Source organism: Stegastes partitus, unplaced genomic scaffold (genome assembly GCF_000690725.1).
Source record: "Stegastes partitus isolate 25-593 unplaced genomic scaffold, Stegastes_partitus-1.0.2 Scaffold66, whole genome shotgun sequence".
NCBI lineage: Eukaryota > Metazoa > Chordata > Actinopteri > Pomacentridae > Stegastes > Stegastes partitus.
In genome coordinates, this window is record NW_007577797.1 from 261,652 (window position 1) to 287,296 (window position 25,645).

A 25,645-nucleotide genomic window follows, 5' to 3' on the forward strand; every position below is an offset into this window, starting at 1 on the left:
TATATTCTTTTTTATCTAACTCCAGCAGAAACATTAGAGACACGGTGCAGAAAAGAAAAGGAAGCATCTAGAAAATGAATGACAAAAAAAATGACGTTACACTAAACATTTTGACAGCCCGGCCGACTGTTTGAGGGCAAGTACCAGCAAATTCAGTGCTGGAAGGTCACAACAGCAGCCTGACTGGCAGTCTGTCGGAAACACACTCTATCCAACAAGGACAGTCTTCCTCACACAGACAGCTATAATCCGTGAATACAGGTTATCAAATCGGGCTTCACAAGTGTCAGAAGTAGACATTTCTCAATCAAAGATAGTTGTGGGGCTTAGTCATATCCCTTTCCAATATTTGTTGGTGCCTCTCAATAACACAAATACTCATCTCTCTGTCATTTCTTCATTCCGATGTGTCTGTTTGGGCCATTTGGTTTAGCAGAAGTGTTCCTTTAGTAACAGTCCAAAATTCCCTGCTGTCCTTCTACGCATCTCCTCCTTCTCTTCACCAAAGGTTAGTTAGTAAACCACCTGATCACCAGTGTTCATGCAGTAAAGGTTCATCATAACTTGACCTGCGGTCGACTCTGCCCTACCCAAGTTTTGTGAGTTCAGAGTCCCGCTCTTCTTTGCTGCAGGGAAGAGTGGCTGCCCTCGGGGACTGAACCTTGCCGATTTCCTCAAGGGCACTGGCCAGAGAGTCCAGGTCCCCCGAGTCCTGGTGCTGAGCTTCCCACAAACTCAGAATCACTGACGACGGGCTCTCCTGACATGCAAAGTAGCACAGGTTCCTAGAGGCCAGGGAAAATGGAATATTTTAATAATAGAGCACATCACATGGCAATGAGTAACAAAGAAGTGATTCAGTAATGAAGTAATGGCTTTGCAGTCATTATGGTAGAGAGGTTATTGCAAAAACATTTTTAAAGAGGGAATTATGTGATTCAGTATCACACTTAAATACATTTGGATTCACAAGAGGCAAGATGAAAAAGAATGGTCAAAATCAAAGCAGCGGATGATATTATGTGCTGACTTTAGTCCTTGGAATGGAGATGTGGACTTTGTAATACTCAATATTATCTTTTGTTAGACCTTCTCTGCCTTTTAAATATTCACTTCTTTCAAGCTCAACATCTCCAGTTTGGTTTGTAATGCAGACTCTCTGTTTAATGTCATAACAACTTTGAAAGGCATGTTATCTTTTAAAAAACCACCAAATTACACCATTTATCAGAGCCAGAAACTATAAAAACAGAAAGAATAATCAGACTGAGAACTATTCATCTGTGTAGTTCCATCTGGAAAATTAAGCAAATCTATCCTTAAAACATGACTATTCATCGAAATCACTTTATCCTGCATGTCTCATTTTAAAATTTGCCAAAGACAAACTGTGTGCTCAGAATAGATTCTGTAAAAAAGAAAAACGTTTGCCCTCTTCGACACAACTGTGAAGCTATTAGTCATTCAGCTGCGACCAACAGTCACATGGAAAAAATTAAGAGACAGCTCAACTGGGCTGAACTGCAGGCTGTGTTCACACGGAGCAGATAGGAGGCAAGTACGGAAACAAATGATAAATGTATGTTGTAAAGCATCTGTAGTATGTAGAGTCACCCGTATTGTCCAGGATCAGTGACATCTGTAGACACTGGGGAAAATGATGCTCATGTCAACCATTTAAATTGTTTATACAATAAATAATCCAAAAAACATTTACTTTTTTCTCTTTAATGATTTATGGCATCAGAACTGTGTCACACTGCACAACACATTTCTGAGTTCTCTTGACTTTGAGCCACAGTGGTGCTGTTTCTAAAGAGGTGCAGGACTTTGTATTGCAGTGAAAAATGAGGCCACAGTGACTAAAAATGATGTTAAAAAACAATCAAATGCTGTTCAGAGGGTTAAAACTAAGATGAAGCTAGAAGCCCAGCTGTTTCACCCACTGAGCAGTGGATCTTTTCATATATAACCTGACCTTCACCTGTAGTATCAGAGGACTGGCCCTTTATCATACACTATACGTGGAGGATATTTCACCAGGGGTTAAACTGGGTTGCAGCCGACTGCAGCTGAACTCTACCTCCTGATATCCAAAACGCGCCCTGCTGGAGCTCACAGCATGACCACCTCACACACAACTCTTGAAATGTGCTTTCAGACGCTGTGTCATGCTGAACAAACGAATGCAGACTGTTGCCTTCTTTCCTTTGACTCCATCAAACAGCAGTAGCATCACACATCAGCAGGATCGATACGATCTCCAAACTGAGAGAGAGGCTGCGTGTGCGATTTACGCACCTGGCACAGCAGGTGACTTCAGTGATTATTTCAACCTTTCCTTATCAAGCTAACTGCTTCTCTCCCAGAAAACAGCTGCTGCACAGATTCACAGTTTCTACAGTGAAATCATTAAGTCGAGCTCAGAATGGATCCAGCACCATCGCAGCTGTTGATATGTTTTTATTTTCAGGAAATATCGTTTCCTCTGGACAATTTCTTCGGATGTGTGAAGTGGATGGAACATTTTCAGTTTTGCTGTTTGTATTAAATTGCGGCAGTACTGCCAGCATGAACTGATGTAATCACTTGAGTGAATAAAACATAAAGCAGCAGACAGTCAGCCTATGGAGACAGAAATGTATTAATATCAGCCTATAAGTTACTGTAGATAGTTTAGTTGGGAGATAAGAGATGTCTATTTTTATGTATGGCAGGAATGTCAATGTTCATAGTTATTAAAATGCTCATCCACTGTAGTGTATTTAAATGTAGCTCTATATACTGTATTATTACTCCTTTGGTACGCCACACTGCCTCCGGTTCACTGTTATCTTTTGTTCACCAAAAGTGACAGAGAGCATACAAATAGAAGAAAAACAAAACCGAGGCTGGTCTGGTTTCTCCCAAGTGGAATCTGGCTGATTAGACAGTTCGATTGGAGGGAGAGTGAGATTTGAGACATCTGACTCTGAAATACCACCAAATACAACAGAAGGGAAGAGAATTTAATTTGTGGTACAACATAAAAAAATAAAAAAAAACTTTCAGAATTTTTTGAGCCATTGTTGCTCAGTAATACAACACAATGTGTAGAGTTTAAACTAGAACTGCTTTTTACTGAAGAAATCAATATTTCTAATGTAGGCAGTCTGACCTGTGGCTCCTGACTGCCTTGGAGAAAGGCACCTCGTCGTCACAAAACCCAATTTAACCTCTGTGTTATACCTTTTTTTTAAATAATGTATTAATTCCTGAATATTTAAGGCTCACTTTAAAGCTCAGCCAACATCTTGAAATGTATCTACTCTTTGGCATCAAGAAAAAAAAATCCAGAGTCTATGAATCTGCAAGTTAAACTGCTGTTTGTACTTCACAGCAAGTGTGTGGGAGGTTTCAAGTTTCCACATCACACCTTCAAAGTCGATGTGCTGTCACAAATTTAAGCTTGCATGTGCTGGTGTTAAACTCAGATTTAAGGTGAGAGCAGACACTTTCTCCTCCAGCAGATGAATGTGGAAAACAGCCTCCAAGTGTCAAAAGCTCTGCTCACACATCATTCTGCACCGTGAAGGTCAAGCATCTAATAAAGTGACAATAAGCAAAACATTCTGAGCAAAGTGGGACTTTAAAAAAAATCACTATTATTCCAAGAATTCGAAAAACGCTAATTGAAAAAATTCTTCTTCTTTTATTTATTTTTTTAATGAAATCACTTGATCTGACAAATTAAAATCTGCAAAGCTCAATTAAGTTGGGTTCCAAGGCGGAAAATACCAGCTGTACAGTAAAGCTAAAATATAATTGTGCTGTGGTTTATTGAATCCAAGTAAAATTTCATTTCCGCTGACTTCCTTCCCCTGCTGTTGTAATAACAGCGATCCAACAGAGTGCACTGTTTCTTTACAATGGGATTTCCTTTGTTGCCTTCTGTTCCCTTTCCCTCTCTACGCCACTTTCCCTCCTCGGTATGATGATGTTCCCACACACTCAGAGAAATAATTACAAAAATCAGCTTAACGAAGTAGAGATATTTCCATTACATGCTTCTTGGTGTGTTCGGCTGGGTTGAAAAAGCTCTGAAATCCTTTCCCATTTCTCAGTCACAGATGTTTGTTTTCAGACTCGGTCGGAGCGAAATTCCTTAATCACATAGTTTCCGTCATAGTTTCTTAGTTAACTTTTTCCTCTCATGTTTCTCCAACTGGAAAGGCAGAGCACAGTCACATTCTGGGCTTTTTCCCTTAATTTCTTGATTGAGCTAAATGCACAGATCTGAGAGTCTTCATGGCTATAAGCACTTGATTATTGACTTCTTCTGAAGCACAAACAGAAATCTCCCTATCACCAAACAACTAAAATCCTCCACAGCCTACGCAGAGGCTGACCTGGAACAACCTCCACAGAGGTTAGCAGGGGTTGGAGGATGCAGCACATGCAGAGAAGTCGCTAATGAGAAGTGCTAACATGAACACATTTTCTTGCCAGAGGCGGGCCTGTCAGCAGTCACAGACCTTCCTTCAGATTTCTGCAAAACACGGCATCGCTTCTCTCCGGTTACCGTGCTAAAGCTGCCCCCTTACATCTCGCTCCTCTCGCTCTCGCTCTCTCTGTGCATGTGATTTTTAGATCTATAATAGAATCAGTATTGTGGCATGTTACCGTAGGCTGGCTGGTGATGGAAGATCGTGGCTGACATGGTGCCTAAATTCCAGATTAAAAATAGCATTCAAAGTTGCCACAGTGTTTACATCGTGGAGAAAACATACAGCGTTTTTGCTCTCGGGTCATTATCACCTAAAACAAAGCACATTCAAAGATGACTCAGCAATATGTAAATGTCAACTGAAGAATGAGAATGACGTGTAGGTTTCAGAGTGCTATAACTCAGACCTGTCTATGTGGAGCTTCTGAGCCAAGAGCTGCCAGTCCTTCCCATTGGCGTTAGCGGTGTCAAAGGTGGCACTGATCCGCTGACGGATGGACAGGGGGATTTTAAAGGCCCTTGACCCTGTCTGAGAGGTGATGGTACAGTCCGACTGAGTGAAAAAAGGAACCACTCCCTTTTCATTCTAGCAGGAAGAAAGACAGACAGACAGACAGACAGACAGAGATGTCTCAGGGTGATCTTGATACTGCAGCTGAAATTCTCCTCATCTCAACATGAAGAACAAGGACAAGGACTTATCAAGACAATTTGCAATCTATACATGAAAAGCTCCCTGAGAGGCTCATTAAGCAAGCTCTTAAATCAAATCAAGAGTTATTCAGTGTAATAAAAGAACCTATTAACAGGCCGCATGACTGCCCACGCAGTGAGCTAACACTGTCGCTTTCTAGGAGTGCTACTCACCTCCACTACAGACGTATAGACCTGGAGTATCTGCTCCTCGCCTGTGACCTGTCGGATGCTGATCTTGCAGGAGAGCTGAGACGAGGAGTGGCTGTATCGCTCCAAAGAGAAGGCACACTGCAGGGGACGCTGGTTACTGGCCCACACCTGAGAAAAGGAGAACTCCTGCCGGGCGAGGACACACGGAGGGCGGACAGGATGAACATAATGATGAAGGGATTAAGACTGGGAGACAACACACTCATTTAATCCCTGCTGACATTTGTTATTTGAATCCTGCTTTGCCACCCACTTTGTTGTTTACATGATAAATTAAGACTGAATGAGTAGCCTCTTTAGCCAATCAATGGTGTTAGCTAATCAAGAAGTTTACCAACCTCAGAGCAGCAGGTGTAAGAGCCCTTGGGATGAAAATGGAGCCTGTTAAGTATCTGTAAGAGCTCTTTTACACTACGTCCTACAGCATGAATAGTCGTATATGTTATAATTAGTGTGATAAAAGTCCACAGTAACAGCAAAAATAGTCAGACAGTGCTCAGCATTAACACTCTAAAGCCCCAAAACCACCAGTGGTTTTAACTGCATGTTATCAGAATGTATTAGATTTAAAAAAAAAAATAAAAAAAAAGTTTTTCTTCTTTCTGATAGTTCTCATCTGTGACATCCAGCCATCCATCATCTATACACCACTTAATCCTCACTGGGGTTGCGGGGGCACTGGAGTCTATCCCAGCTGATTTAGAGTGAAGACAGGGGACACCCTGGACAGGTCACCAGTCTATCACAGGGCTACACTTAGAGACAGACAACCAAGCACACTCACATTCACACCTACGGACAATTTAGAATCACCAATTAACCTCAACATGTTTTTGGACCTTGTGGGAGGAAGCCAGAGAACCCAGAGAGAACCCATGCTGCCTGGGTGTCCTCACTGGGATGCGAACCGGCGACCTTCTTGCTGCGAGGCAACGGTGCTAACCACCGAGCCACCTTGCAGCCTGTGGCATGCAACACATTAAAAAACACAACCAAAACTAAGTGTAAAAATGTAAAATTTTCACAAAATGAATATTCTATGTGTCAAAAATAAACTCTTTGCTGTGGCCTGAATTTATATAAAAAAAAAAACCTAAATGTTCTCCTGGGTGCAACTGTGAAGCTATGACTGACTCGGCTGCATCGCGTTACAAAAATTCAAGGACTATTTGGCTGAACTGAGCTGAACTGCAGGCTATGTTTACATAGGGAATCTGGTGACCGACTTGGCCGGTCTAAGTTGTCACTGATAAAAGCTTTGCTTTCACTGGGAGTGTTTTTAAGGTCATTGTCTTGTTTTAGGATAAAGGTTCAGCCAATGAGACTTGAGGAAGTGCTTTGCACTTAACCAGACAAACAAAATGTGTTTGTACACTCAGGAATTCATCCTGCAGCTGCCATCATCTGTAGAATCAGTAGAGATGAATGGGGCAGCTCCAGAAGCAGCCATTTATGTTGTTTTCAGTATTTCATAGCTCATTATTTTCACAGAGCACACAGGAGACAAATACAGAAACAAATTAAAACTCTAAGTAGTAAAATATCTACAGTGTGTATGTAGAGTTTATTGTTTTTCCCCCAGTATTGGTAACATCCGTGGTGAGTTGGACAAATTTTGTACATGGTGATTCCTAATTAAATAAAGAAGAAAAAAAAAAGTCAAATAGAAAGTCAAAGAAAATAAATTTCTTTATCTATGTATTTATTTGCTTAAATTTTGTATTTCCTACGACCTTGACTTTATAACGTTATTATACTATAGAGAAGATGTGTGTGTGTGTTCTCTCTAATTCTAGCCATGGCTGTGTTGTTTCTGTAGAGGTGCAGGACTTTATATTACTGTGAAATTGAGCCCACCATAAGTAAAAATGTGACAGAAGCAAATAAAAAATAAATAAAAATAAAAAAAGCCCAGAAACAGCTTGGAGTTTGGAGGGTTAATTTACTGTTTCATAGTCATATTTACCCATTTGTTGGCTTGTTTGCTTTTATTTTCTGTATTTTTATACTGCAACTATGAAGCTTATAAATACCAGTGTGTTAGATCAGGAACTGTAATGTGATTATGGAATTAGGGCAGAGATGCCTCAATTTATCCACTTTCCACAACATTTTGCATAAATGTTTTCTGTTAAAAACCAAACGTATCAGCGCCTTGGAGCGAATGCAATCTAGAAGGCCTCTTTCAACTTCCATTTCTAACTACTGTGTGACCCAGACAGCGGTGCAGTGAGATCAGGTCAAACACAGTGTTTTACAGATGAATCATCCTCTCTTCAGATCCATCAGACAAGAGGACAGCTACTTATAAAAGCCTCCTTTAGGTGAGAGGAGTGTCTGAATGAAAGCCTATAGTCATGTTCCCTGTGGGATCCTCACATACTGTTTCTTTCCTCTCTAAGAAATGCATGTTGGTATTCTGGAGGCATTATGGTGGGCTAATTCTGCTAATAGGATGTCACTGGTGGGATAAACATCACAGGGTAGAGCAGAACATGCAGCATGTAGACCCCTAGGAAGATAACTATGATATGTGTGTGTGTGTGTGCGCCTGCCTGGCAGTCATAATTAATTTTCTAAGAGTGTGTGTGCGGGTGAGATAGCTAGCCTTAGTGATCTCCTGCTGTGCCCTTGGTGCTGTCCTTTGGCTTTGATGTGACCAAGTTAAAGAAAAAAAAAAGAAAAAGAAAAAAGCAGAGAGACTAATGGAGGACTGAAGGAAGCTGAGAAGATGAAGGCGCACAGCTTCTCTCCAGGTCCATGACTGTGACAGAGCCAGGCTCCATTTAAATCCAGATGCACATACAGTAAACACACTTGCTGCGTTAAATTCTTTTACGTGCGATGACAGAAAGTCCCAGAAACCGCCTACCTGGCAGGTGGTGAAAGGCTTGATGCTCCAGAGTAACTGTGGGACGTCCTGGATGGACACCTGGAGGCTGAAAGTGTTCCCCCGAAACAGCATAATTTTAGGCTCCTCCAGCAGCCGTCCGCCCCTGCTGCGCTCGCCCACTGCCACCTCCTGATAAGGAAAGGAGTGGGTTGTGTTTTCCGGGGGTGGGGCAGGGGTTAGAAAAGCACAGAGAAAAGGTCGATATTTTATGTGGTTGACAGACCTAGTGTGTCAAGAAAAGATTCAAGTACAGCATACAGTTTTTCACGTCCAAGAAAATGCTTCAGTTGTTTGATAATTCACAAACGTATAATAAATGTGTATCCTCAAAGACAAATCTGACTCATTAAAATGGATTTGTAAGGATGAACAGTCAAATTAATAAAGAAAGAGTCAAAGAAATTGAAAACTTCTGAAACACTTAGTTGATTAATTAAATTAAACGCCAACTGCTTTCAGCTCCTTAATCGTTTTCCTTAATACATTACTTTCTGACAGCAAACTCTTGGGTTTCGACTGTTGGTTGGACAAAACAATCTGCAGATGTGATGTCAAAAGGAGACAAAACACAAAAGCAAGTGAACACAAGAAGCTTTCAGTTATATGTGCTCTTCTTATGCACTGTGAGAGCCTTGATTCTTATCTTTGTGCATTTGGAGAAACACCGTGACCATGAATGTAAAAACATCGTTTGTAGGTTTTCAAACTGCACCCAGAGTGACGGGGTCCTAAAAATCCACAAAAGTACCCACAAAAAAGACAGAATTTCACAATGCTATAGACAAAAACAATAATATATTGTGTCCTACAATATAAAAGTAAGTAGTGAAATTGTGTAGTCTCTGTTTTTTCACATGTTAAAAGTTGATAGATGGGTGCGAAGGAAAATCGAAGTGATAAAGGCTGGAACACACAGCCCTTTGAGGCAGTGACAACATCAATATGATTCACTGACGGAAGTAAAAGTTTCGTATCTTCTTTGGAAATGTTTTTTCAGGCCTTCAAAGCAACTGCCTTCAGCTGATGTTTGTTACGGGGCTCTCTGTCTTCAATCTCCTTTTCAGCAGCTAAAATGCTCAACAGGGTTTAAATCTGGTGACCGACTTGGCCGGTCTAAGTTGTCACTGATAAAAGCTTTGCTTTCACTGGGAGTGTTTTTTAGGGTCATTGTCTTTTTGCAGGATAAAGGTTCAGCCAATGAGACTCGAGGAAGTACTTTGCACATAACCACACAAACAAAATGTGTTTGTACACTCAGGAATTCATCCTGCAGCTGCCATCATCTATAGAATCAGTAAAGATGAGTGGGGCAGCTCCAGAAGCAGCCACACATGGCAAGCTGTTCTAACATTTAATAGCTGAGTGCAACTATCTAGAGTTCATATAAATGTCATTCTGAGTCGTCGTAGCTACACTGTGACTAGTCAGTCGGTTTCTATTCCAGATATAAATGTCATTCAGACAAGGTAAATCAATACTTAGGAGTTATCTGTAGTTCAGTTTGGACCAGTCAAAAGATAACTGCAGACATGAGCAGCAGCCTTGTGACCAAATTGTTGTGCTGCTCACTCAAGGTTTCTCATTAGATACTGGTCGAACCAAACATTTGGACGGTGCCAGCAGAAGCAGTGGTGGATGGAGTGGTGAATAAGACCATTAGAATATGCCACAAGAAGAGGAAGAACTTATCAGCAAGAAGTTTGTGGAAAACAAGAGTTCATCAGAGGCTTGTTGTTGAATTAACTAGAAGGCTGCAGTAAAGCCATTTGTCATTTATGGTTACGACTGCAGCACCATAGTATGTTTAAAAAGCAACTGAACTCTGCCTCCTGCTCGCTTCTGACGTTACTACAGATATCAGCAACGTTTTTTCACCCAATCAAACCTCTAATTCAAGACATGTGTAATTACATTTTTAACATTTACATCATTTTGACAGCTTAAAAGTAAAGTGAAAATATCTAAAGAGGGCAATTTAAACATCTTGAATTGAGAGGAATTACTATTATCTTAAACTAGAATTAGGACTAATCTGTAATTTACTTTAGGCATTTGAACTGGAGTTAATATTTGTCATAAATCAGCTGCAGAAATCTGCAGTGTGCATTGTAGATATCTGCAGATGAGCTGCACATATCTGCCATAAGAAATCCCACATACAGCTATAGCAAGAGTGAAGAATGACATTGTGGATATCTGAAGGGTTCTTTTGAGTGAGAATTGAATTACAAATCTCTGCGATACATATCCTCCTCCACGGTTCTCTGATGAGGTGGACTGGCTCATGTCTTTCTCTACCTTTGGTCTTTCCATCACACTGGTTGAGGTTATTTTTGGTCTGGATCTTTGTGTCTTTGTGTGTTTGTCATATTCTGTTGCAGCCTTTGGATCCTTGCTGCTGATAAGAGGTGTCCATCGTGTAGTATAGCCTCTGTAATGCTGCTTTCAAAGCCCTTTACAAACTGTGGATTGTGACACTTTCATATGTGCACCCTCTAGACTGGTGCTGATGTCAGTGACTGCTGGAGCTCTTCTTCACAGCTCTACAGATTTTTCTGTCATCAGCTGCAGTTTCTTTTTTCTTTTTCTGCGAGCATCCTGTCCTGTGTTTATTTTGAAGTCCACCAGTGGTTTCATTTTTCTTAAGAACTTTCCACACTCGACGTATCACAGGAATGGTTCTTCAGGATTTTTTTTTTGTTTTCTGTTTTTTACAGATGAGCTGGTTTTCTGTCATAGTCAGTTCTCTGGTGTTCACGTCAGTGTAAGCCTCCTGGCTTCAAATGCAATCTCAAAAGACAGACTGAAATGCAGGCTAGACACCCGCTTCCCTTTTATGTGTGAACAACCATGCAAAGGAAACACCTGGGCAATGAGTAACACCTGTCAGTCATTTACCAACTTTTGCACATCTGAAAAACCAGAACTAAACGCTAAAATGGCTTTTTGTATAAGACTACAAAATGTATGTGCATTTAAATAGCCTTAAGCAAGATCTAAACACAAGCCTCCACTTTTTTCTCATTGTTGTGTTTTGATCTCACATTGAAATTCTTAAGCCTCTGAACCCCAAAACCACTGGCGGGTTTGAAAGGCATGTTCCTACCATTTATCAGAGCCAGAAATGAGAAACACGGAAAAAATCTTCTGATTTTCGAATTTCCAACAGCGTTTCTAATCTTCTGTGATGTACGGTTCTGTCTCAAATCTAAATCAAAGCTTAATTTTTTTTTTCTCTCAAAAATCCATTATTCTACACGTCTCATTTAAAAATATCTTTAAAAAAACGTGTTTGCTTTAACCAGAGTCTGCAAAAAAAAGAAAATAAATTGCATCCTAATTGTATCTGTAAAGACATGACTAAACAAAGTGTGACCAACAGTCACAACAAAAAAATTCAAGGACTTTTTGCCTAAACTGGGCTGAACTGCTGGTTGTGTATACACAGTGCAGTCGGAGACGAGTACAGTTAGGGAATGAATTAAAAATACAAAATAAAATATCCATAAATCCATAAAGTCTGTTTGTGTCAATTCCGACTGAATTTAGTGAATGTGCTGTTGTACGGTCTCAGATGTTGTTCAGAGTTTTATTTGTTGTTTGGGATCCAAAACCAAGTTATGTGCAGTATTTTGGCTAAATTTGTGTTTTTTTCAGAAAAGGAAGTTTTTATATGTTCATCCTCAAAAAACATCGCACCTGGGAAACCAATGGATTCAATATCTGTGTGAATAAACTCCCAGAACACTGACATGTGATGAGGACACTGACAAAATTGTCTCTGATGTTGGAAAAACTGAAACCTTGGCTTGCCATACTTGCCACACATTAAATTCTACTGATGCTAGAGGGTTTACAGGTTGGTGTAATGCCAACCAGACACTTTTTTCTAGGATGAAATTAGATTACAACTCTATATATAAACACTTACATTAGCTTTCTGGGGCCCCAATACCACTGTCATTTGAAAATATTGCAGGTTTTCCATTTTCAGAAACCAATAATTAAAAATTTGGCTTTTCAACAATTTATTCAATTGGATTGGCTAAAAACAATTTTGTCCTTACCAAATTTCAAATTATAGTATGTAGAGCCATTCATTTTTTCTACACTGTGGGTGACACTAGTGGGCACTTGGTATCTTGAATTTTCAGGAAAGTTAGGAAAAGGAGGACAATGCAAGACATACAGGCTGCCTTGACCCTGATCGATTCCTGCTTTAAGCTCTCAGAGGAAATATTTGTCATATGAAGCACAAATAAAAAATCAACAACCAGCAGACAAATGAGCAAAACACCATGTCTGACTGATGCAGAGGGGGAGTGAATTGGTTCCTGGCACCTACATCTAATTTCTCTTTGTCCATTTGAAATTCCTGCTCTTAAATAAATCCAAAAGTAAAGCAGGACGAGTGGCTGAAAGAAGCAACTATCAGCACCACCTCAGAAGAGCTGTTTGTGTGTGCTTCAGTGTATGTGTGTTTGTTTAATCACGGTAGCAAACAAGTTACTTTTATAAAATGTGTTTTTTTTGGCAGCAAAACCTTTAAAGAAAAAGAAATTTGTGTTTTTAAGTGTTCCCACACTGCAGTGAAACTTTCCACAAAGCACCACTTCAGAGCACAGCGATGAACTGGTGCTCCATCTCAGAATGCCTCAATTTAACGTGTTCAAATACTTGTCACATGGAATGCAATGCTGAAACATATTTAATTAACAGAGAGCAAATTAAATTACGGAAAGAAAGGGCAGAGAAGCAACCTTGGAGCATCTGTTGTCTTTGTAATTAAAAGTCCCTCTTTGTCTCCTAGTCATCAAGCATCTCCCAGTGGCAATGTTACTGAACAGGCAGATCTTCAGCGATGCACAAAAAACCAAGACAGCAATTCTTCCAGGCAAAAACACCAGCAACCCTGCTTTAAATGTGCAATTTAAATGTTATACCATCTAGTTTCATTGTATTGTATATCAGACATTTTTTGGAAGCAATAATGTTTCTAGTGTGGGTGGCAGCTGATGGTAGTTGTGGTCCAGAGTGAAATATCTCAACATGATGTTTCCCAGAGATCCTGCTGACTCTCATGATCCCTTGACTTTTCCTCTAGAAACATCATAAGGTTAATATAAATGGTTATGAGGGAAATGCTTTCACAACTAATGGGAACAGGTACTCATTACTTTACTTGTAACTCAGGACATCACTTATCAGAAGCCTACATCATAGTTCTGGAGGATAAAACGATAGTGACATGTACCGGTAACAGACACTCATCAATTGCAATATGAATCGCTGTTTGCCGAACTATTGAATAGTTTTACTTAAACCGCTCTAAAAGCAGATAAGGAAAATGTAAAGCTTCGATGCAACAACTCCAAGCCTCCTCCCTCATTGGCTCATAAACAGCCTGCTACATAATTTGCAAATGGAGCCCCTTCTCCATCTATCACTCGCCCCATTTGCTTCGTGCAGGTCTCCCAAGGTGTGCCAGTCTGTGGCTGCCCGACACTCTTATCACCCCCGTGCATGCCTTCCGCTGATGGCGGTGGTGGTCAACAGGGAACAGCTTCACGGTCAAAAAACACCCACAACCTTCTGTCCTTCACCACCTCCACATAAGTGATGCCCTCCTGGCCGCCTGCTCCAAGGGGCTGATGGACTTTCTGCCAGGTTGAGGACACACTTCTGGGTACCCAATGTTTATAAATTGCTTTGCACACTTTCTGTAACCTAAACCTAACAGTTTCTTTAAAGTGAGAAATTTTGAGTGTGTTTGGTTGCTGCGTGGAGGTTTTTGATATGATTTCCAATAGTGAAGGGGATTTTAAAAACAGTACCATGTAGCTATAGCAGAGGAGGAGAGAGGAGCTTTAACTGTGCAGCCAATGGTAGGTTTATACCGGCAGTCTACGTCCAATGAGTCAGACTAACCTCAAAGTCAACTTTACTTGCTTTCTTTATTCAATGTGTATGAGATCATTCCTTTACTTCATTTACCTTGATATGTGCCAATGTATTTCTCTTTGTTGTGTTCATACTTAAAGTGTCACCTGTCTGCCTTGAAAAATAAACTGGTTCATTCAAAGTTAAGTGTACTGTAGGTAAATTCAAAATAAACCTTTTCCATTGTCACTGATATCAAATGAAATTAAAATATTTAATTGTAATACATTTTTTAGCTGTAACTCCAAGCCCTAATTCATCAGGTCAAAATTTGAATATCCCCAACACCTTGGCATTTTCCCTGAAAACATAAATATAGAAAATTCCCCTTAGCTTCAGCTGTACCTAAATGCTAATGCTCTCAAACATAATGATGAATACATGAAATATTAACTGCTAAACATCAGCTTATAAGCATTTAGCTAAAGCACAGTCAAGCGCAGCCTCACAGATGGGCAGTGGTCTCCTAGTCTTTGTCACCACCTGATGTTAAGGGTTTATACTGGCCTGCACTGTCGACAGCTCCTTTTTGCCAGAATAAACGTGTATGAACTGTACTACGGATTTTCTTGGTGCTCACTCTTTTCATGTTACATACCTTCAGAGACCTTGTGATTTAGCTTTCATTTGTCATTATTCTTATTAGTAAGAATAGGAATAATGAGAATAAGAAAACAGATGAAAAGAAGCTGTGGCTGTGCATTTTTCAGCAGCTTGGAGGCGAGGACAGAGAGAGAGGCTGTTTGTTTCAGTAATGACAGTAGTACACTTCATTACTGAGAGAGCGAGAGCTTTTTACGAATCCAACCTCTGGTGAGGAAAAAGTACACCTTCATATTTCTGAGTGCTGTGGTTCATACATTAGTTAACTATTTTATTTTATATTTTACAAAGGCGAGAAGGAAAACCAAGTCGCTTGTGCGTGCCTCTAACAGAGGACTGACTGGTCACAACGGCTACATCTATCCAACAGACCGAACTGTAAATGAAACTTGAAGGCTACTGACAGATCAGACTATTTAATATAATATTTTTGTTGTATATACAGTATATATCTACCTTGTTTGTTTTTTTAATCTATGAGTGTTTTTGTGATTAAGGAGAAATGCTGCTAATTTTGACTCCTCACTCTATTACATTATAAATAAAGGCAGAGGTTATTATTTTTGGGTCACCCAGTGTCCTTCGGGCTCTCCTGTGCTGAGATCAGCAGTAAACTTGGTGCACTTGCAATGTTTGTCCCCAGACTGTGAGAAGGTGGTCCTTGCTTTCATATAATCCAGTACAGATGGCAGACCTTTCGTGCCGTAAACCATTTACGCTTGCACGACTCACATCATGTAGTGACAGAGTTAATTATTTTACTTCATGTGGAACAGTGTGGGAAGTGTGGCTTTATGGAGAGGGCAAGAAAAGTAGGATTTGTTTTTCTGCCTCTTTTGCACATAACAGTTTTTCCTGCTTTTCTTCTGTTGTGTACAACAGTCCCTTTCATGACATTATATAGAGGTGGAAATTATGAGTCATTTTGTTGATTCAAATCACTTTGTTCTGCTCGGGTCTACCATTCTTTGCCACTGAATATGTAGTTTTATTTCTCCAAAGCTAAGCGGGCTCATCACTGTTCAAATGCACTTCAATAAGTACGTCAGTAAGTGAGTACGTCACTGTTCAAAGGCACTTCAGTTTATACAACAGTAGGCGAATGAATCACAGTTCAAAAGCACTTCAGTGGGTGCGGCATTAAGCGAATGCATCACCGTTCATTCGTTCATCTGGTTTAGACTGCTTGTTAAGCACCACTTTCAGTCTGCTAGTTTAAGCTGTCACACTGAGTTCAGTCAAAAAAACAGTCTATACCCGCACTGCACATCAGGTTGATAACTGAAGCAGCCTATTATTTATGTCAGAGTGATCAGGTTATGATTGTATCTGGCTTTAAATAGGCTTTTAACAAGGAAGTAACATACTGTGTGTCACAGCTGAGCTGATATAAGTGCCGTCAGGAACGAAGTGGAGATCCATTGCAAAAGCTACTGATTTGGTCAGTGATCATCGTGATTAAAAAATGTCATTTCAATTTCAAGATTTGTTGACAGAGATTAACTCAAAAGCCCTTGACCATCATATATACAAGGACAAACAATATTTTTAAAATACTGATCAAAGTAAACATGAGAAATGTTCTCATTAGATGATAAATAATTCCTGGAAATCATTCTTCTCTGTATCTTTCTTCTGTCCTCATACCTGAAATGCATGGGGTGTGTCGTCCACACAGTAAACCCTGAGGGTGAAGCCCAGAGAGTTGCTGGTATCCGGACTACCAAACACAGCCAGCCTCAGCCGCTTGGCTGCCTCCTGGTTCAGCGGCTCCCCCACCAGGGCGTAGCGGCCCGGATGCTCCAACAGCACGTGGCACCTCTGGGCCTCCAGCAGACAGTAACACGATGTGCTCTCCTCGTCCACAGACATCACTTCCTTTGGAGGCAGAGACACATCAGGAGAGACTGGATTTAGACTGAACAAAAATATGAATGCAGCACGCAAATTGTCTTCTTGTCTGACATAGAGAGAAAGTTAAAAATTCATTTCTATTGCAGTGGTTACAAAAGGGTTAAATTTAGTCAACGACGCACAAAAAGGTTTTGAGCTGTACAACTGGGGGTAAATTCTTGATCACTGAGTTAATCTATAGCCTAGTTAGATTTGGCTTTAAAGGACAAAATCACATGTGAACAGTGACTATGAAAGGTTTACCTAAAATGCAGCTTTATTCAAATGACAAAATGCTACAGATGACAAGAGAAAGATGAGAAAAGGCCGTTGGATGCCGGCATGTCAGTTAGAGGTGTAGCCAGGCACGAATAATGATAATAATGATAATAATAATAGTAGGAAAAAGACAATAAGTAAAAAATAATTTGACCTAAATACTTCAGTATCTCCTGATAGGCGACAACTAGATAATCTGTCCTAGCTATAGTAACTGGTTGTCAAGCCTCTTACTGTTAGAGAGACAAGTACAACCGTGTTAGCAAGTAGAGAGCATTGTGGGAGTTTAGCGAGTAAAGACGCACCATGATAAAGACTTCTATGGGGCTTACTCATGTTGGACGAGTGAACAAGTGCTAAAAGAAATTAGAATTAACTAAGACAATGATCACAGCAGAACATCTGATGGTTTTTTAGTGGCGTTGTTCACGTTTTTCATGTTTCTGTGTGACAACAATAATAATAGGAACAGTCTTTGTTGATAGACACTTCTCAAAATTCAAGGTGCAAAGTGCTTTTTAATCTCTAAACACAACATGAAAACCAACGCAATGTTGAAAAAGGTAAAAATATTATTGAAAGAAATAGAAGACATTTCAAAGGAGATTAAAACTCTAATAATATCCTGAAAGGCTCTCCAATAAAACTATGTTTGAGGAAGAGACTTAAAAGAGGTCACTGACTCAGTCAACCTGATTTCCTTGGGCAGATTATTCCAGAGCTTGGGGGCCTCGACTACAAATACTCTTGCCCCTTTCGTTTTCAGAAAAAAGACCTCGAGCCGAAGATCTCAACGTACGCACTGGTGCGTAGGGTACTAAAGGTCAGAAATACAGCCAGAAGAGAGGCCATGAGGGCCTTAAAGGCAATCAGTAAAACCTTAAAATCCATCCTAAAACATGCTAGGAACCAAAGTAGAGAGGCTAAAACACGAGTAGTCATGATCTACCACGAAACTTGAGAGCCACCGTTTGTTCTGTATGGAATAGTTTCTGACTGCATGGTACCGCAGAAAAACAGACACATGATGTTCTGGATAATAGTGTAAACTTCAACGAGCACTACAGGACTTCAGGAGAGGGAGGACATTCCACAAACCAGCATCCAGAATCTCATTAACTCTACGAGTCACAGACGTTTGTAGTTATTGACTTGTGATTTCTGGTCTATGGTCCCACGAGATCTGTCTATTTCCAACACAGTGCGTATTTGGCTGTTTCATGACATCTACTCCACTGCAGAGAAGCTGCATGTTGGAACAACAGATACTTATTCCCCTTTAGTAAAATAACGGAATAGAATTAAACTAAATATCACATGCTGCTTTAATGTTGTTGTTATGTATAGTTCTGGTGCCGTGATCACATATTCTGAGATAAAAGTCGCTCATTCTAGAGTTTGCAAGTTAATCATGAGAACGTTTTAATATCAGGATGCTGTCTTGCTGAGGATTTTTATGATTATTATTATAGCTGCATGATTCTCGACATTACAGCCACCACCAAGAATCTGTTTGCAGAGAGAGAAAGCGGCTTTAACTTAATGATCAAACTAAGAACACCATTCAGCCTGTAATGGCCTGAGTAAGGCAACTCTTTACAAATTGACTGTTTGGGCAAGATCTATTACACTATTATTTTCTGTAGACAAATAGTCAAATGGAAGAATACAAATGGCCATGCAGTTAACCAACAAATCATTAGAGCCATGGATACAGCAATTTAAAGTTGGTACTGTTGTTAGGGATATTATTAAGACGCTTCACAGACAGTAACCTACAAAAGTTTCCTTCTCAGATAGGATGAGGAACTGTGCAAAGCTGAATGAGGGCCAAATGAATAATGACACATCTCGCTAAACAGATGGGGATTCAGTAACACTGACAAAACGGATTAGCAGGGTGCAGTTGTGTCCGATGGCCAATTGCTCTTCATCTCGTGCTCAATTCTCCCTAAATCACCTTTGAAACATAACTGTGACCCACAGGTCCCCTCTGCATATGGCCTAGCTGAGGCATATAAAGCAATGCAGGGTAATTTAGTGGCCCACAGCTTCCTAAACCTGCCCCATTAGCGCTGCAGCAGACATGAAGGATCTCCATGACATAGCCCATCCCCGTCAGGCAGTCGGGGAGAAATGATAGAGTCAAACTCCAGTGTACAAAAGTGGAGGCTTTAATGGGAATGGCACTGAGAGGCAGACAGACCGCAAGAGAGGAGGGGAGGGAGAAGGAAAGAGAGGAAGACAGAGTGGGAGAGAGACCTCCATCTCCCATTATATCACTAATTCTAGAGATTAGGTTTTGAGTAAGTATCCTTCCTGAGATAAAGGAGTCATTATTTCTCAGTGACAGAGACGGGTCATAGCGTAACATTTGGAGAATATCTCTTCTTTTCCCCCCGAACCTGGCTACGTCTTTCTGTCTGTCTTTCTCTCCTATTCTCTCCTCTCCGTTGACATATAGCGCCCATCGCTGATGGCTCTTTTGATAGTTCCCTTTTGTGCAACACGTCTGCTGGCAAATTACATCTGTGTAAATGTCACACGGAGTGAAAGGACCAGGCTGGTGGAGAGTCACAGACCCCCAAGGTCAGGCAAACTCTGTGGCTCCGTGGTTGCTCTGCCTCGATGAGGTCCCCAAAGCTTTTTGATGAGGTTAGTTAAACATTAAAAGAGCATCTTGGATGTGTCTACTCTGCCGAGAAAGCACGAGAAAATGAATAGAGGGTGTTTGGATTGAAGGCAGATGTCTGAGTGTTCCTCGGTGAGGCTGTGAAGTAGCTCTACAGGGCAGAGTTGAAGGACTTTTCAGAGGTGTTATTTTATGGGAAGTAGTAGATGTGAGAAAAAAATTTCACAGCGGCAATCACAGAAATAGCACCATAATGCATTTAGAGCAGTGAAGTCTTGAATCTTTTAAAAAGCAGACCAGTTTTTATCTCCTTTTGACCTCAGAGTGAGACTACTAGACTGGAGTGGGTACTTTAACCTTGTGGCAGTGTTTTACATTTAAATCAGTGCGCTTATAAGAACTTAAACTAAAACTTTCTTTCTTTTTTTTTAACTTGTTGCACTATAGATGATCTACTTTGGTTTGGTTAGTCACCATACCACATTTCCGTGTTTTATGTCTGGCTGGATCACACAACGTTTTAAGAAAATTGTGATTTTTTACCAGAAGATTTCACAGTTTACAAATATAGATACATAATGTTAAAGTAGTTGAATCTATTCAGTGGATAGTATATTCTTATATTTACATACATGCAAATAAAGAATTGTTATGTTTTTATCTCACTGGGATTTCAGTGGTCACAGAATAGAAACTGTTTTCAAGAAAAATTAAAATGACACATTATATTGTATTGCAGCTATCCAAAAAACAAAAAAGACATAAATCATAGGTGCAATGTGTAAAGATATGTTTGTTTCTTTGTCCCTGTAATGTAAATGCACTTGTTGTTTTTTTAATTTTGTAAAGACTCTCAATGTAGACCGTGCAGACAGATTCGTAAAAGAGTAACGCTTTAAAAATACCATCATTAAACTGGAAAAAAAACATGTTGTCAATGAATACTAAAAGCCGTCATTTGCATTTGGTCTGACATTTCTCTGGATGTAAGTCAGCATGAGGTAGAGCTTGAAAGGCTAAATTTTATGCAGAATGACAAATCTGAGCTGGCAACCCTGAAATCGGCTCCGTGCTTGCATGACTACACTGCAGGATGAAAATTTTCATCAAAGTAGGTCGTAGCAGTTTATCAGATTGTATTGATATTCTGGTCACTGGTGAGAGTTGTGTGTTTGTACTTGCTACAACTCTGCACTGATGCTAAAACAGAATGTTTGAACCTGTTAACCGCAGGTGAAGTGGAATACTAAATTGCTCACCTCCCACTTGTTGTCTTGAATTTGTCTTTTTAGCCGGATGGTCCAATTGTCAGCAGGAACTTCCGCACAATGTGCTATGGTCATGGCGATGGGACAGGACAGGTCAAGGCCGGGTGGGCCGTACATAACGGCGGCGCTCAAGAAGATCTCCGGCCCATCCTCGGACACAGCACTGCACACACAGAGGTAATGGGGCACACCGTTAATCAACATGTGTCATACAATTTAATCAATTTTTACTTCCATTATGTTATAGTTTGTTTATAACAAAATGAAAACAAGAATCTCACTACTAATGAATCACTGCTTAAGCAAGCATTTAGGGTGTGACCCTCGACTGTGAACAAAGTAAACTTAAATCCTCGGACACTCATAAGGAATCAATCCCTGACTAGCTGACACACAGACACACAGATAGAGGAAGATTAAAGCACCAAGACTAATGGACAGTGAGGCTGGGGAGGACAGGCTTTAGCACAGAGCGTGTAAGCTTTGTGGGTCGATGGAGCTTATGAAGCCTGCTCCGGCCAGCCTGGTGACAGATTAGCTGGGCCAAGCTGCTCTTGGCCAGGGGCCCAATCTTGGCTGGAAGCCCTGAAGACTGAGAGCAATCGATGGGACCACCATCAGTCATGCAGCAGGCCCGGCTGGACACCTCACATACACAGGACACGATATTGGTGCTGTTGTCACTGGAGTAGCATGGATATTTCTCAGCATCATTAATACAACTGCAGCGGGTACAGAGCCGGACACGCAGGAAAAGATGCATCACAAATATGTAAAGCGTGCGTGGACCTACACTTACGCACGAATGGAGGAAGAGAGTGAGCACGAGTTAGGCACTGAAAGTATAATTTTTATAGGTTACATTTCTCATGTTGACAGACGAACAAGCTGGACCACCTGATGCATATATAACTAAATCAATCGCTGTCTCCCAATTCCAGACTGCATACTAATTCTGAGCAGGCTTTTTGGGATGCAGTTTGAGTGATTTATTTTTATTTTTATTTATTTGTGTTTGAATCATCTGCAGCCTCTGGACAGGCAGACTTTTAAAGCAAATAAGAAAAAGAAAAAGCAGACAAAACAACAGCCTAGATGAATGAAAATCTTAAAATGACCACGTCAGGGAAGGATGAAAACTGATCAGAAATCAGACTTTCAAACACAAAATGCATTTAATGTGAGTATGCTGTTAATTGACAGTATTGTCCCACAGAGACGTTGGTGATGAAGTCCAAGATCAGGTCAGAAAAAATCAAAACATGGATTACATTTTTATTAAAAAAAAAAACAAAAAACAAAAACAAAACAATATACTTTCCTTGGTGAGAAAACTAACTGGCAGTGGCATTCACACACAGCAGCCCACTGCCCTCAATCAACACCTGTATCGCATTATTCATTACAAAATGTGAAAACCCCCCCAGTAATTCCTTAATGGTCTTCCAATTTAAACTTGCTGTTGGGTTAAAGAGGCATTCTGTGTTTTAAAAAATGGCAAAATTACATCATTTATCAGAATTAGAAATTGTAAAAACCAAAAGAATCAACAGTCCTTGAACTATTTAGCCTCTCAGTTGGAAAATGTAACCAAATCTAAACAAATATTTAATCACAATATTTGTATTTTACATGTCTCATTTAAAAATTCACCAACATTTAACTGTTTATAATATATAGATTCTGTGGGAAACATGAAATCCTTTACTTCTCTGTGCAGCTGAGCAGCTTCTGGGGCAAAGTTTTATGACAAAGATTTGGGGACTACTTGGCTGAACTGCAGGCTGTGTTTACACTGAGCAGAGAAAAAAAGTATTAAAACAAATAATTTAAGCAGTAAAAAATCTGTGACACTTTTGGGCATTTGGAAAAATGTTGATATTCATGTTGAGTTCAGGTTTTCCAATTTTTGTAAACTAAATAATGTATTCATTTGTAATGATTTATGGCACCATGACTTTGTTATAGAGCAAAAAAGACATTTTTAAATTCTCTCTTTAGACATGTGTCTGTGTACTGTTTCCATAGCGGTATGGGACTTGAAGCGAAAAATGAGTCCACAGTGAGTGAAAATGTGACAGGAACAACAAAATGCCCAGAAACTGCTTGTGGTTAAGAGTGTTTAACGAACTGCCAAAACAGTAAACTATAGGGGCCGCAGTTAGCAATTATTTTCACAATTAAGTGGCAAGTCCACATAAATGTAAAGACGATTCAGCACATCTGAGAGTGGGAAGCAAATGTGGGTACTTTTCTTTATCAACAAGAAGTGAGCTTATTTTCGAAAGATTTAAGGACAGAAGCAGCATCTCTACTGGAGCAGAATCTTTTTTAGTGCTTTTCCAGCCCTGCAGCAGTTACCTGTAAGATGCATGACGATTGTTTTATGAATAAGGTGGAGGTGGGAAGGTGAGGAGTGATATAAGAGCTTGTGTGTGTCTGCATGCTGAGAGGACAGTGTTCTCACGTGGCACGATACGTGGTCGAGCCAGTTCAGCTCCTCATCTTAACGGTTTCTGGTGCAGAGTGCTGTGTGGAACTTTATTTTTTTTATGATGCTGTTACCAATCACACTAAAAAATTAAAAGAGGTTATGATCCACTGTCTAAAAATAAAATCACACATCCAGGCAACACCTTGGCCCTGCAGCTGCACTTTTGTGCTAATCAGCCCCAGGCTCAGAGGAAACCAAGGTTACCTGCTGCTGAGACTATGGTAATTAGCCAGATTGCCTGTGAGCAAAGATTAAACATGGTTATTTAGCAACTCTGATTGTGTTTATGAGAACAAAGAAATATCACTCCAGTGTAGATAGATTGCAGTTATTAGTTAATCCTTGTCTCATATGGACACTACACATGTCATGCCTCTTTTAATGTTTTTACTGAAACACATCTCGTGTCATTTTTAATTTTTAATTTTATTTTGCTCAGACTGCACTTAAACTATATTTGGAGAATTGTTAGTGTTTGACGGTCTTTTTTTTGAAGCTCTCACAAGAGTTTAAAACGGGGCTGATGAATCTGAGTTAAAAGGGACACTTCATCCAGATTACAAACAAGTAACTATACAAATTTTGTTGGTGGTACTCTAAGCAATGAAACTTTATATGAAGATGTCTTTTCTGTCTCTGTTATATAATCCACAGAACATGATGTAAAATCACAGACAACACTTTCTATCAAAATACAGTCCAGATGAAAGCTTTTGACAGCCTATTCTTTTATTCCAAACTTCTCAAATGCTAATACTCAGCTCCTACGTATAGTTTGGAGATGTATAGCCATGCAGCAATTTATGCAACCCAAGCAGTCAGTAAAAATCCAACACAGTTTGTGCAGCTGCCTCTTGAGCCACAAAAATACTTTCTACAGTTGTTTCATATATGCGGTTACTCCCTGCTGTAACACCTGTAAACACCCTTTAATGCATTTGCTTCAGTAGAGTGCAAGTGTAAATAATGTGATTTAAAAATATGCATTTCATCTTGACCTATTCGAACCCTCAAGGTCTCGGGTATTTTTTGAAACGTACAAGTGAAAAAACATCCCCAAATTCAGTCGGTAACAGCTACACAACTGTGAGGACAAAATGAACAACCTTGGGCTGCATGAATAAGAGACGCTTGAGAGAACTTTGTAATATAATCGCACTTATTGTCCTCATTTCCAGGTCTGAGTGAGATTTAAAAACTAAAAATCAAACAAACTGTAAACTAGAGAGTAAACAGCTGCCTCATAATAACCAATGGTTTAATGACACTGATGCTGTTTGAACCTGTTCCGAAGTAATGCAACAGAAATAAAGCACAACAAACGTTACATCAATTTTAGTCATCGTAGGATCGGGTGGCCTCTTCGGTGAATGTGCCGCGCATGGCAACCTTTTGAAAAATAGCACTGGCTGCCTTTATGTAACAGATATGGCCAGCCCCCGCGTAGGGACCTCTAGAGTGGAAGGAGTTAAAGCTGAAGTCACTGTTTATACATGAATAATGGGTCTGATGGCGCTGTGTGATGTAAAAGATGTTGGCTGTAGTGGTGTACCCACAGAGATTTATCTCCAGGGCTCAACGATTTGTGGAAAATATAATAGAATTTGTGAACCATATGATGAAGCGCTACCACATGAGATCAAAGGGATGACTGGTGCACGAGCAGGATGTATGATTTTGTAAAACCACTGACACAACAATTTAAAAGTGCTGCAAAATGCATCAGATGCGGCAATTAGATATCGAAACTTTATGTCGGCTGAACCACAGCGTGCACGTCTCAACCCCCACAAGTTTCAATCAAATTAGTCCCAACATTTATATTCTAAATTACGGCCCTTGTGATTTTCTCATTGCTTTGTTTCAAATTGCCATTTTAAGTTGAAATTGATTAAGAGTGCAGCCCTATTTATCACCCGCTCTGCAGCTGCCCTCAGCTGTACTGAGCATTTTAGCATCTTTTAATCAGCTGTTACTGCTTTGGTTCACCATTCTCAGAAGCAGTAGGTAGAAGTTTTCAGTGACAAGCTTTAAAATCCCAGACAGACAAAATTAGCAGCAAACTGGTGAACAAATTGGAGCATTTAGCTGCTCAAGAAACATTTCCAGAGATACTTCCCAAAGGAGAAGGTGGCTTTGAGCTCACAGTGTCAGTGAATGTTTACAATATATTCATTACGTGGCCAAAAACACTCGGTGTCTGCTGGATGTGTAAATAGGCAAGTACTTACTCAACATTTTTTCTGTTTTT

General features: G+C 40.1%; 1 protein-coding gene across 1 annotated transcript in view; it reads right to left on the reverse strand.

Moving 5' to 3' along the window:
- Window positions 1-586: 586 nt before the first annotated feature.
- The window catches only part of LOC103353292 (netrin receptor UNC5D-like), a 194,880-nt gene continuing 169,821 nt past the window's right edge, over window positions 587-25,645 (reverse strand). The window contains exons 13-18 of the mRNA XM_008276191.1: window positions 20,892-21,063; window positions 16,476-16,706; window positions 8,265-8,414; window positions 5,354-5,518; window positions 4,894-5,072; window positions 587-785 (exon numbers count right to left, since the gene is read on the reverse strand). Coding sequence (XP_008274413.1) covers window positions 587-785; window positions 4,894-5,072; window positions 5,354-5,518; window positions 8,265-8,414; window positions 16,476-16,706; window positions 20,892-21,063 — 1,096 coding nt within the window. The remainder of the gene's footprint in view (window positions 786-4,893; window positions 5,073-5,353; window positions 5,519-8,264; window positions 8,415-16,475; window positions 16,707-20,891; window positions 21,064-25,645) is intronic.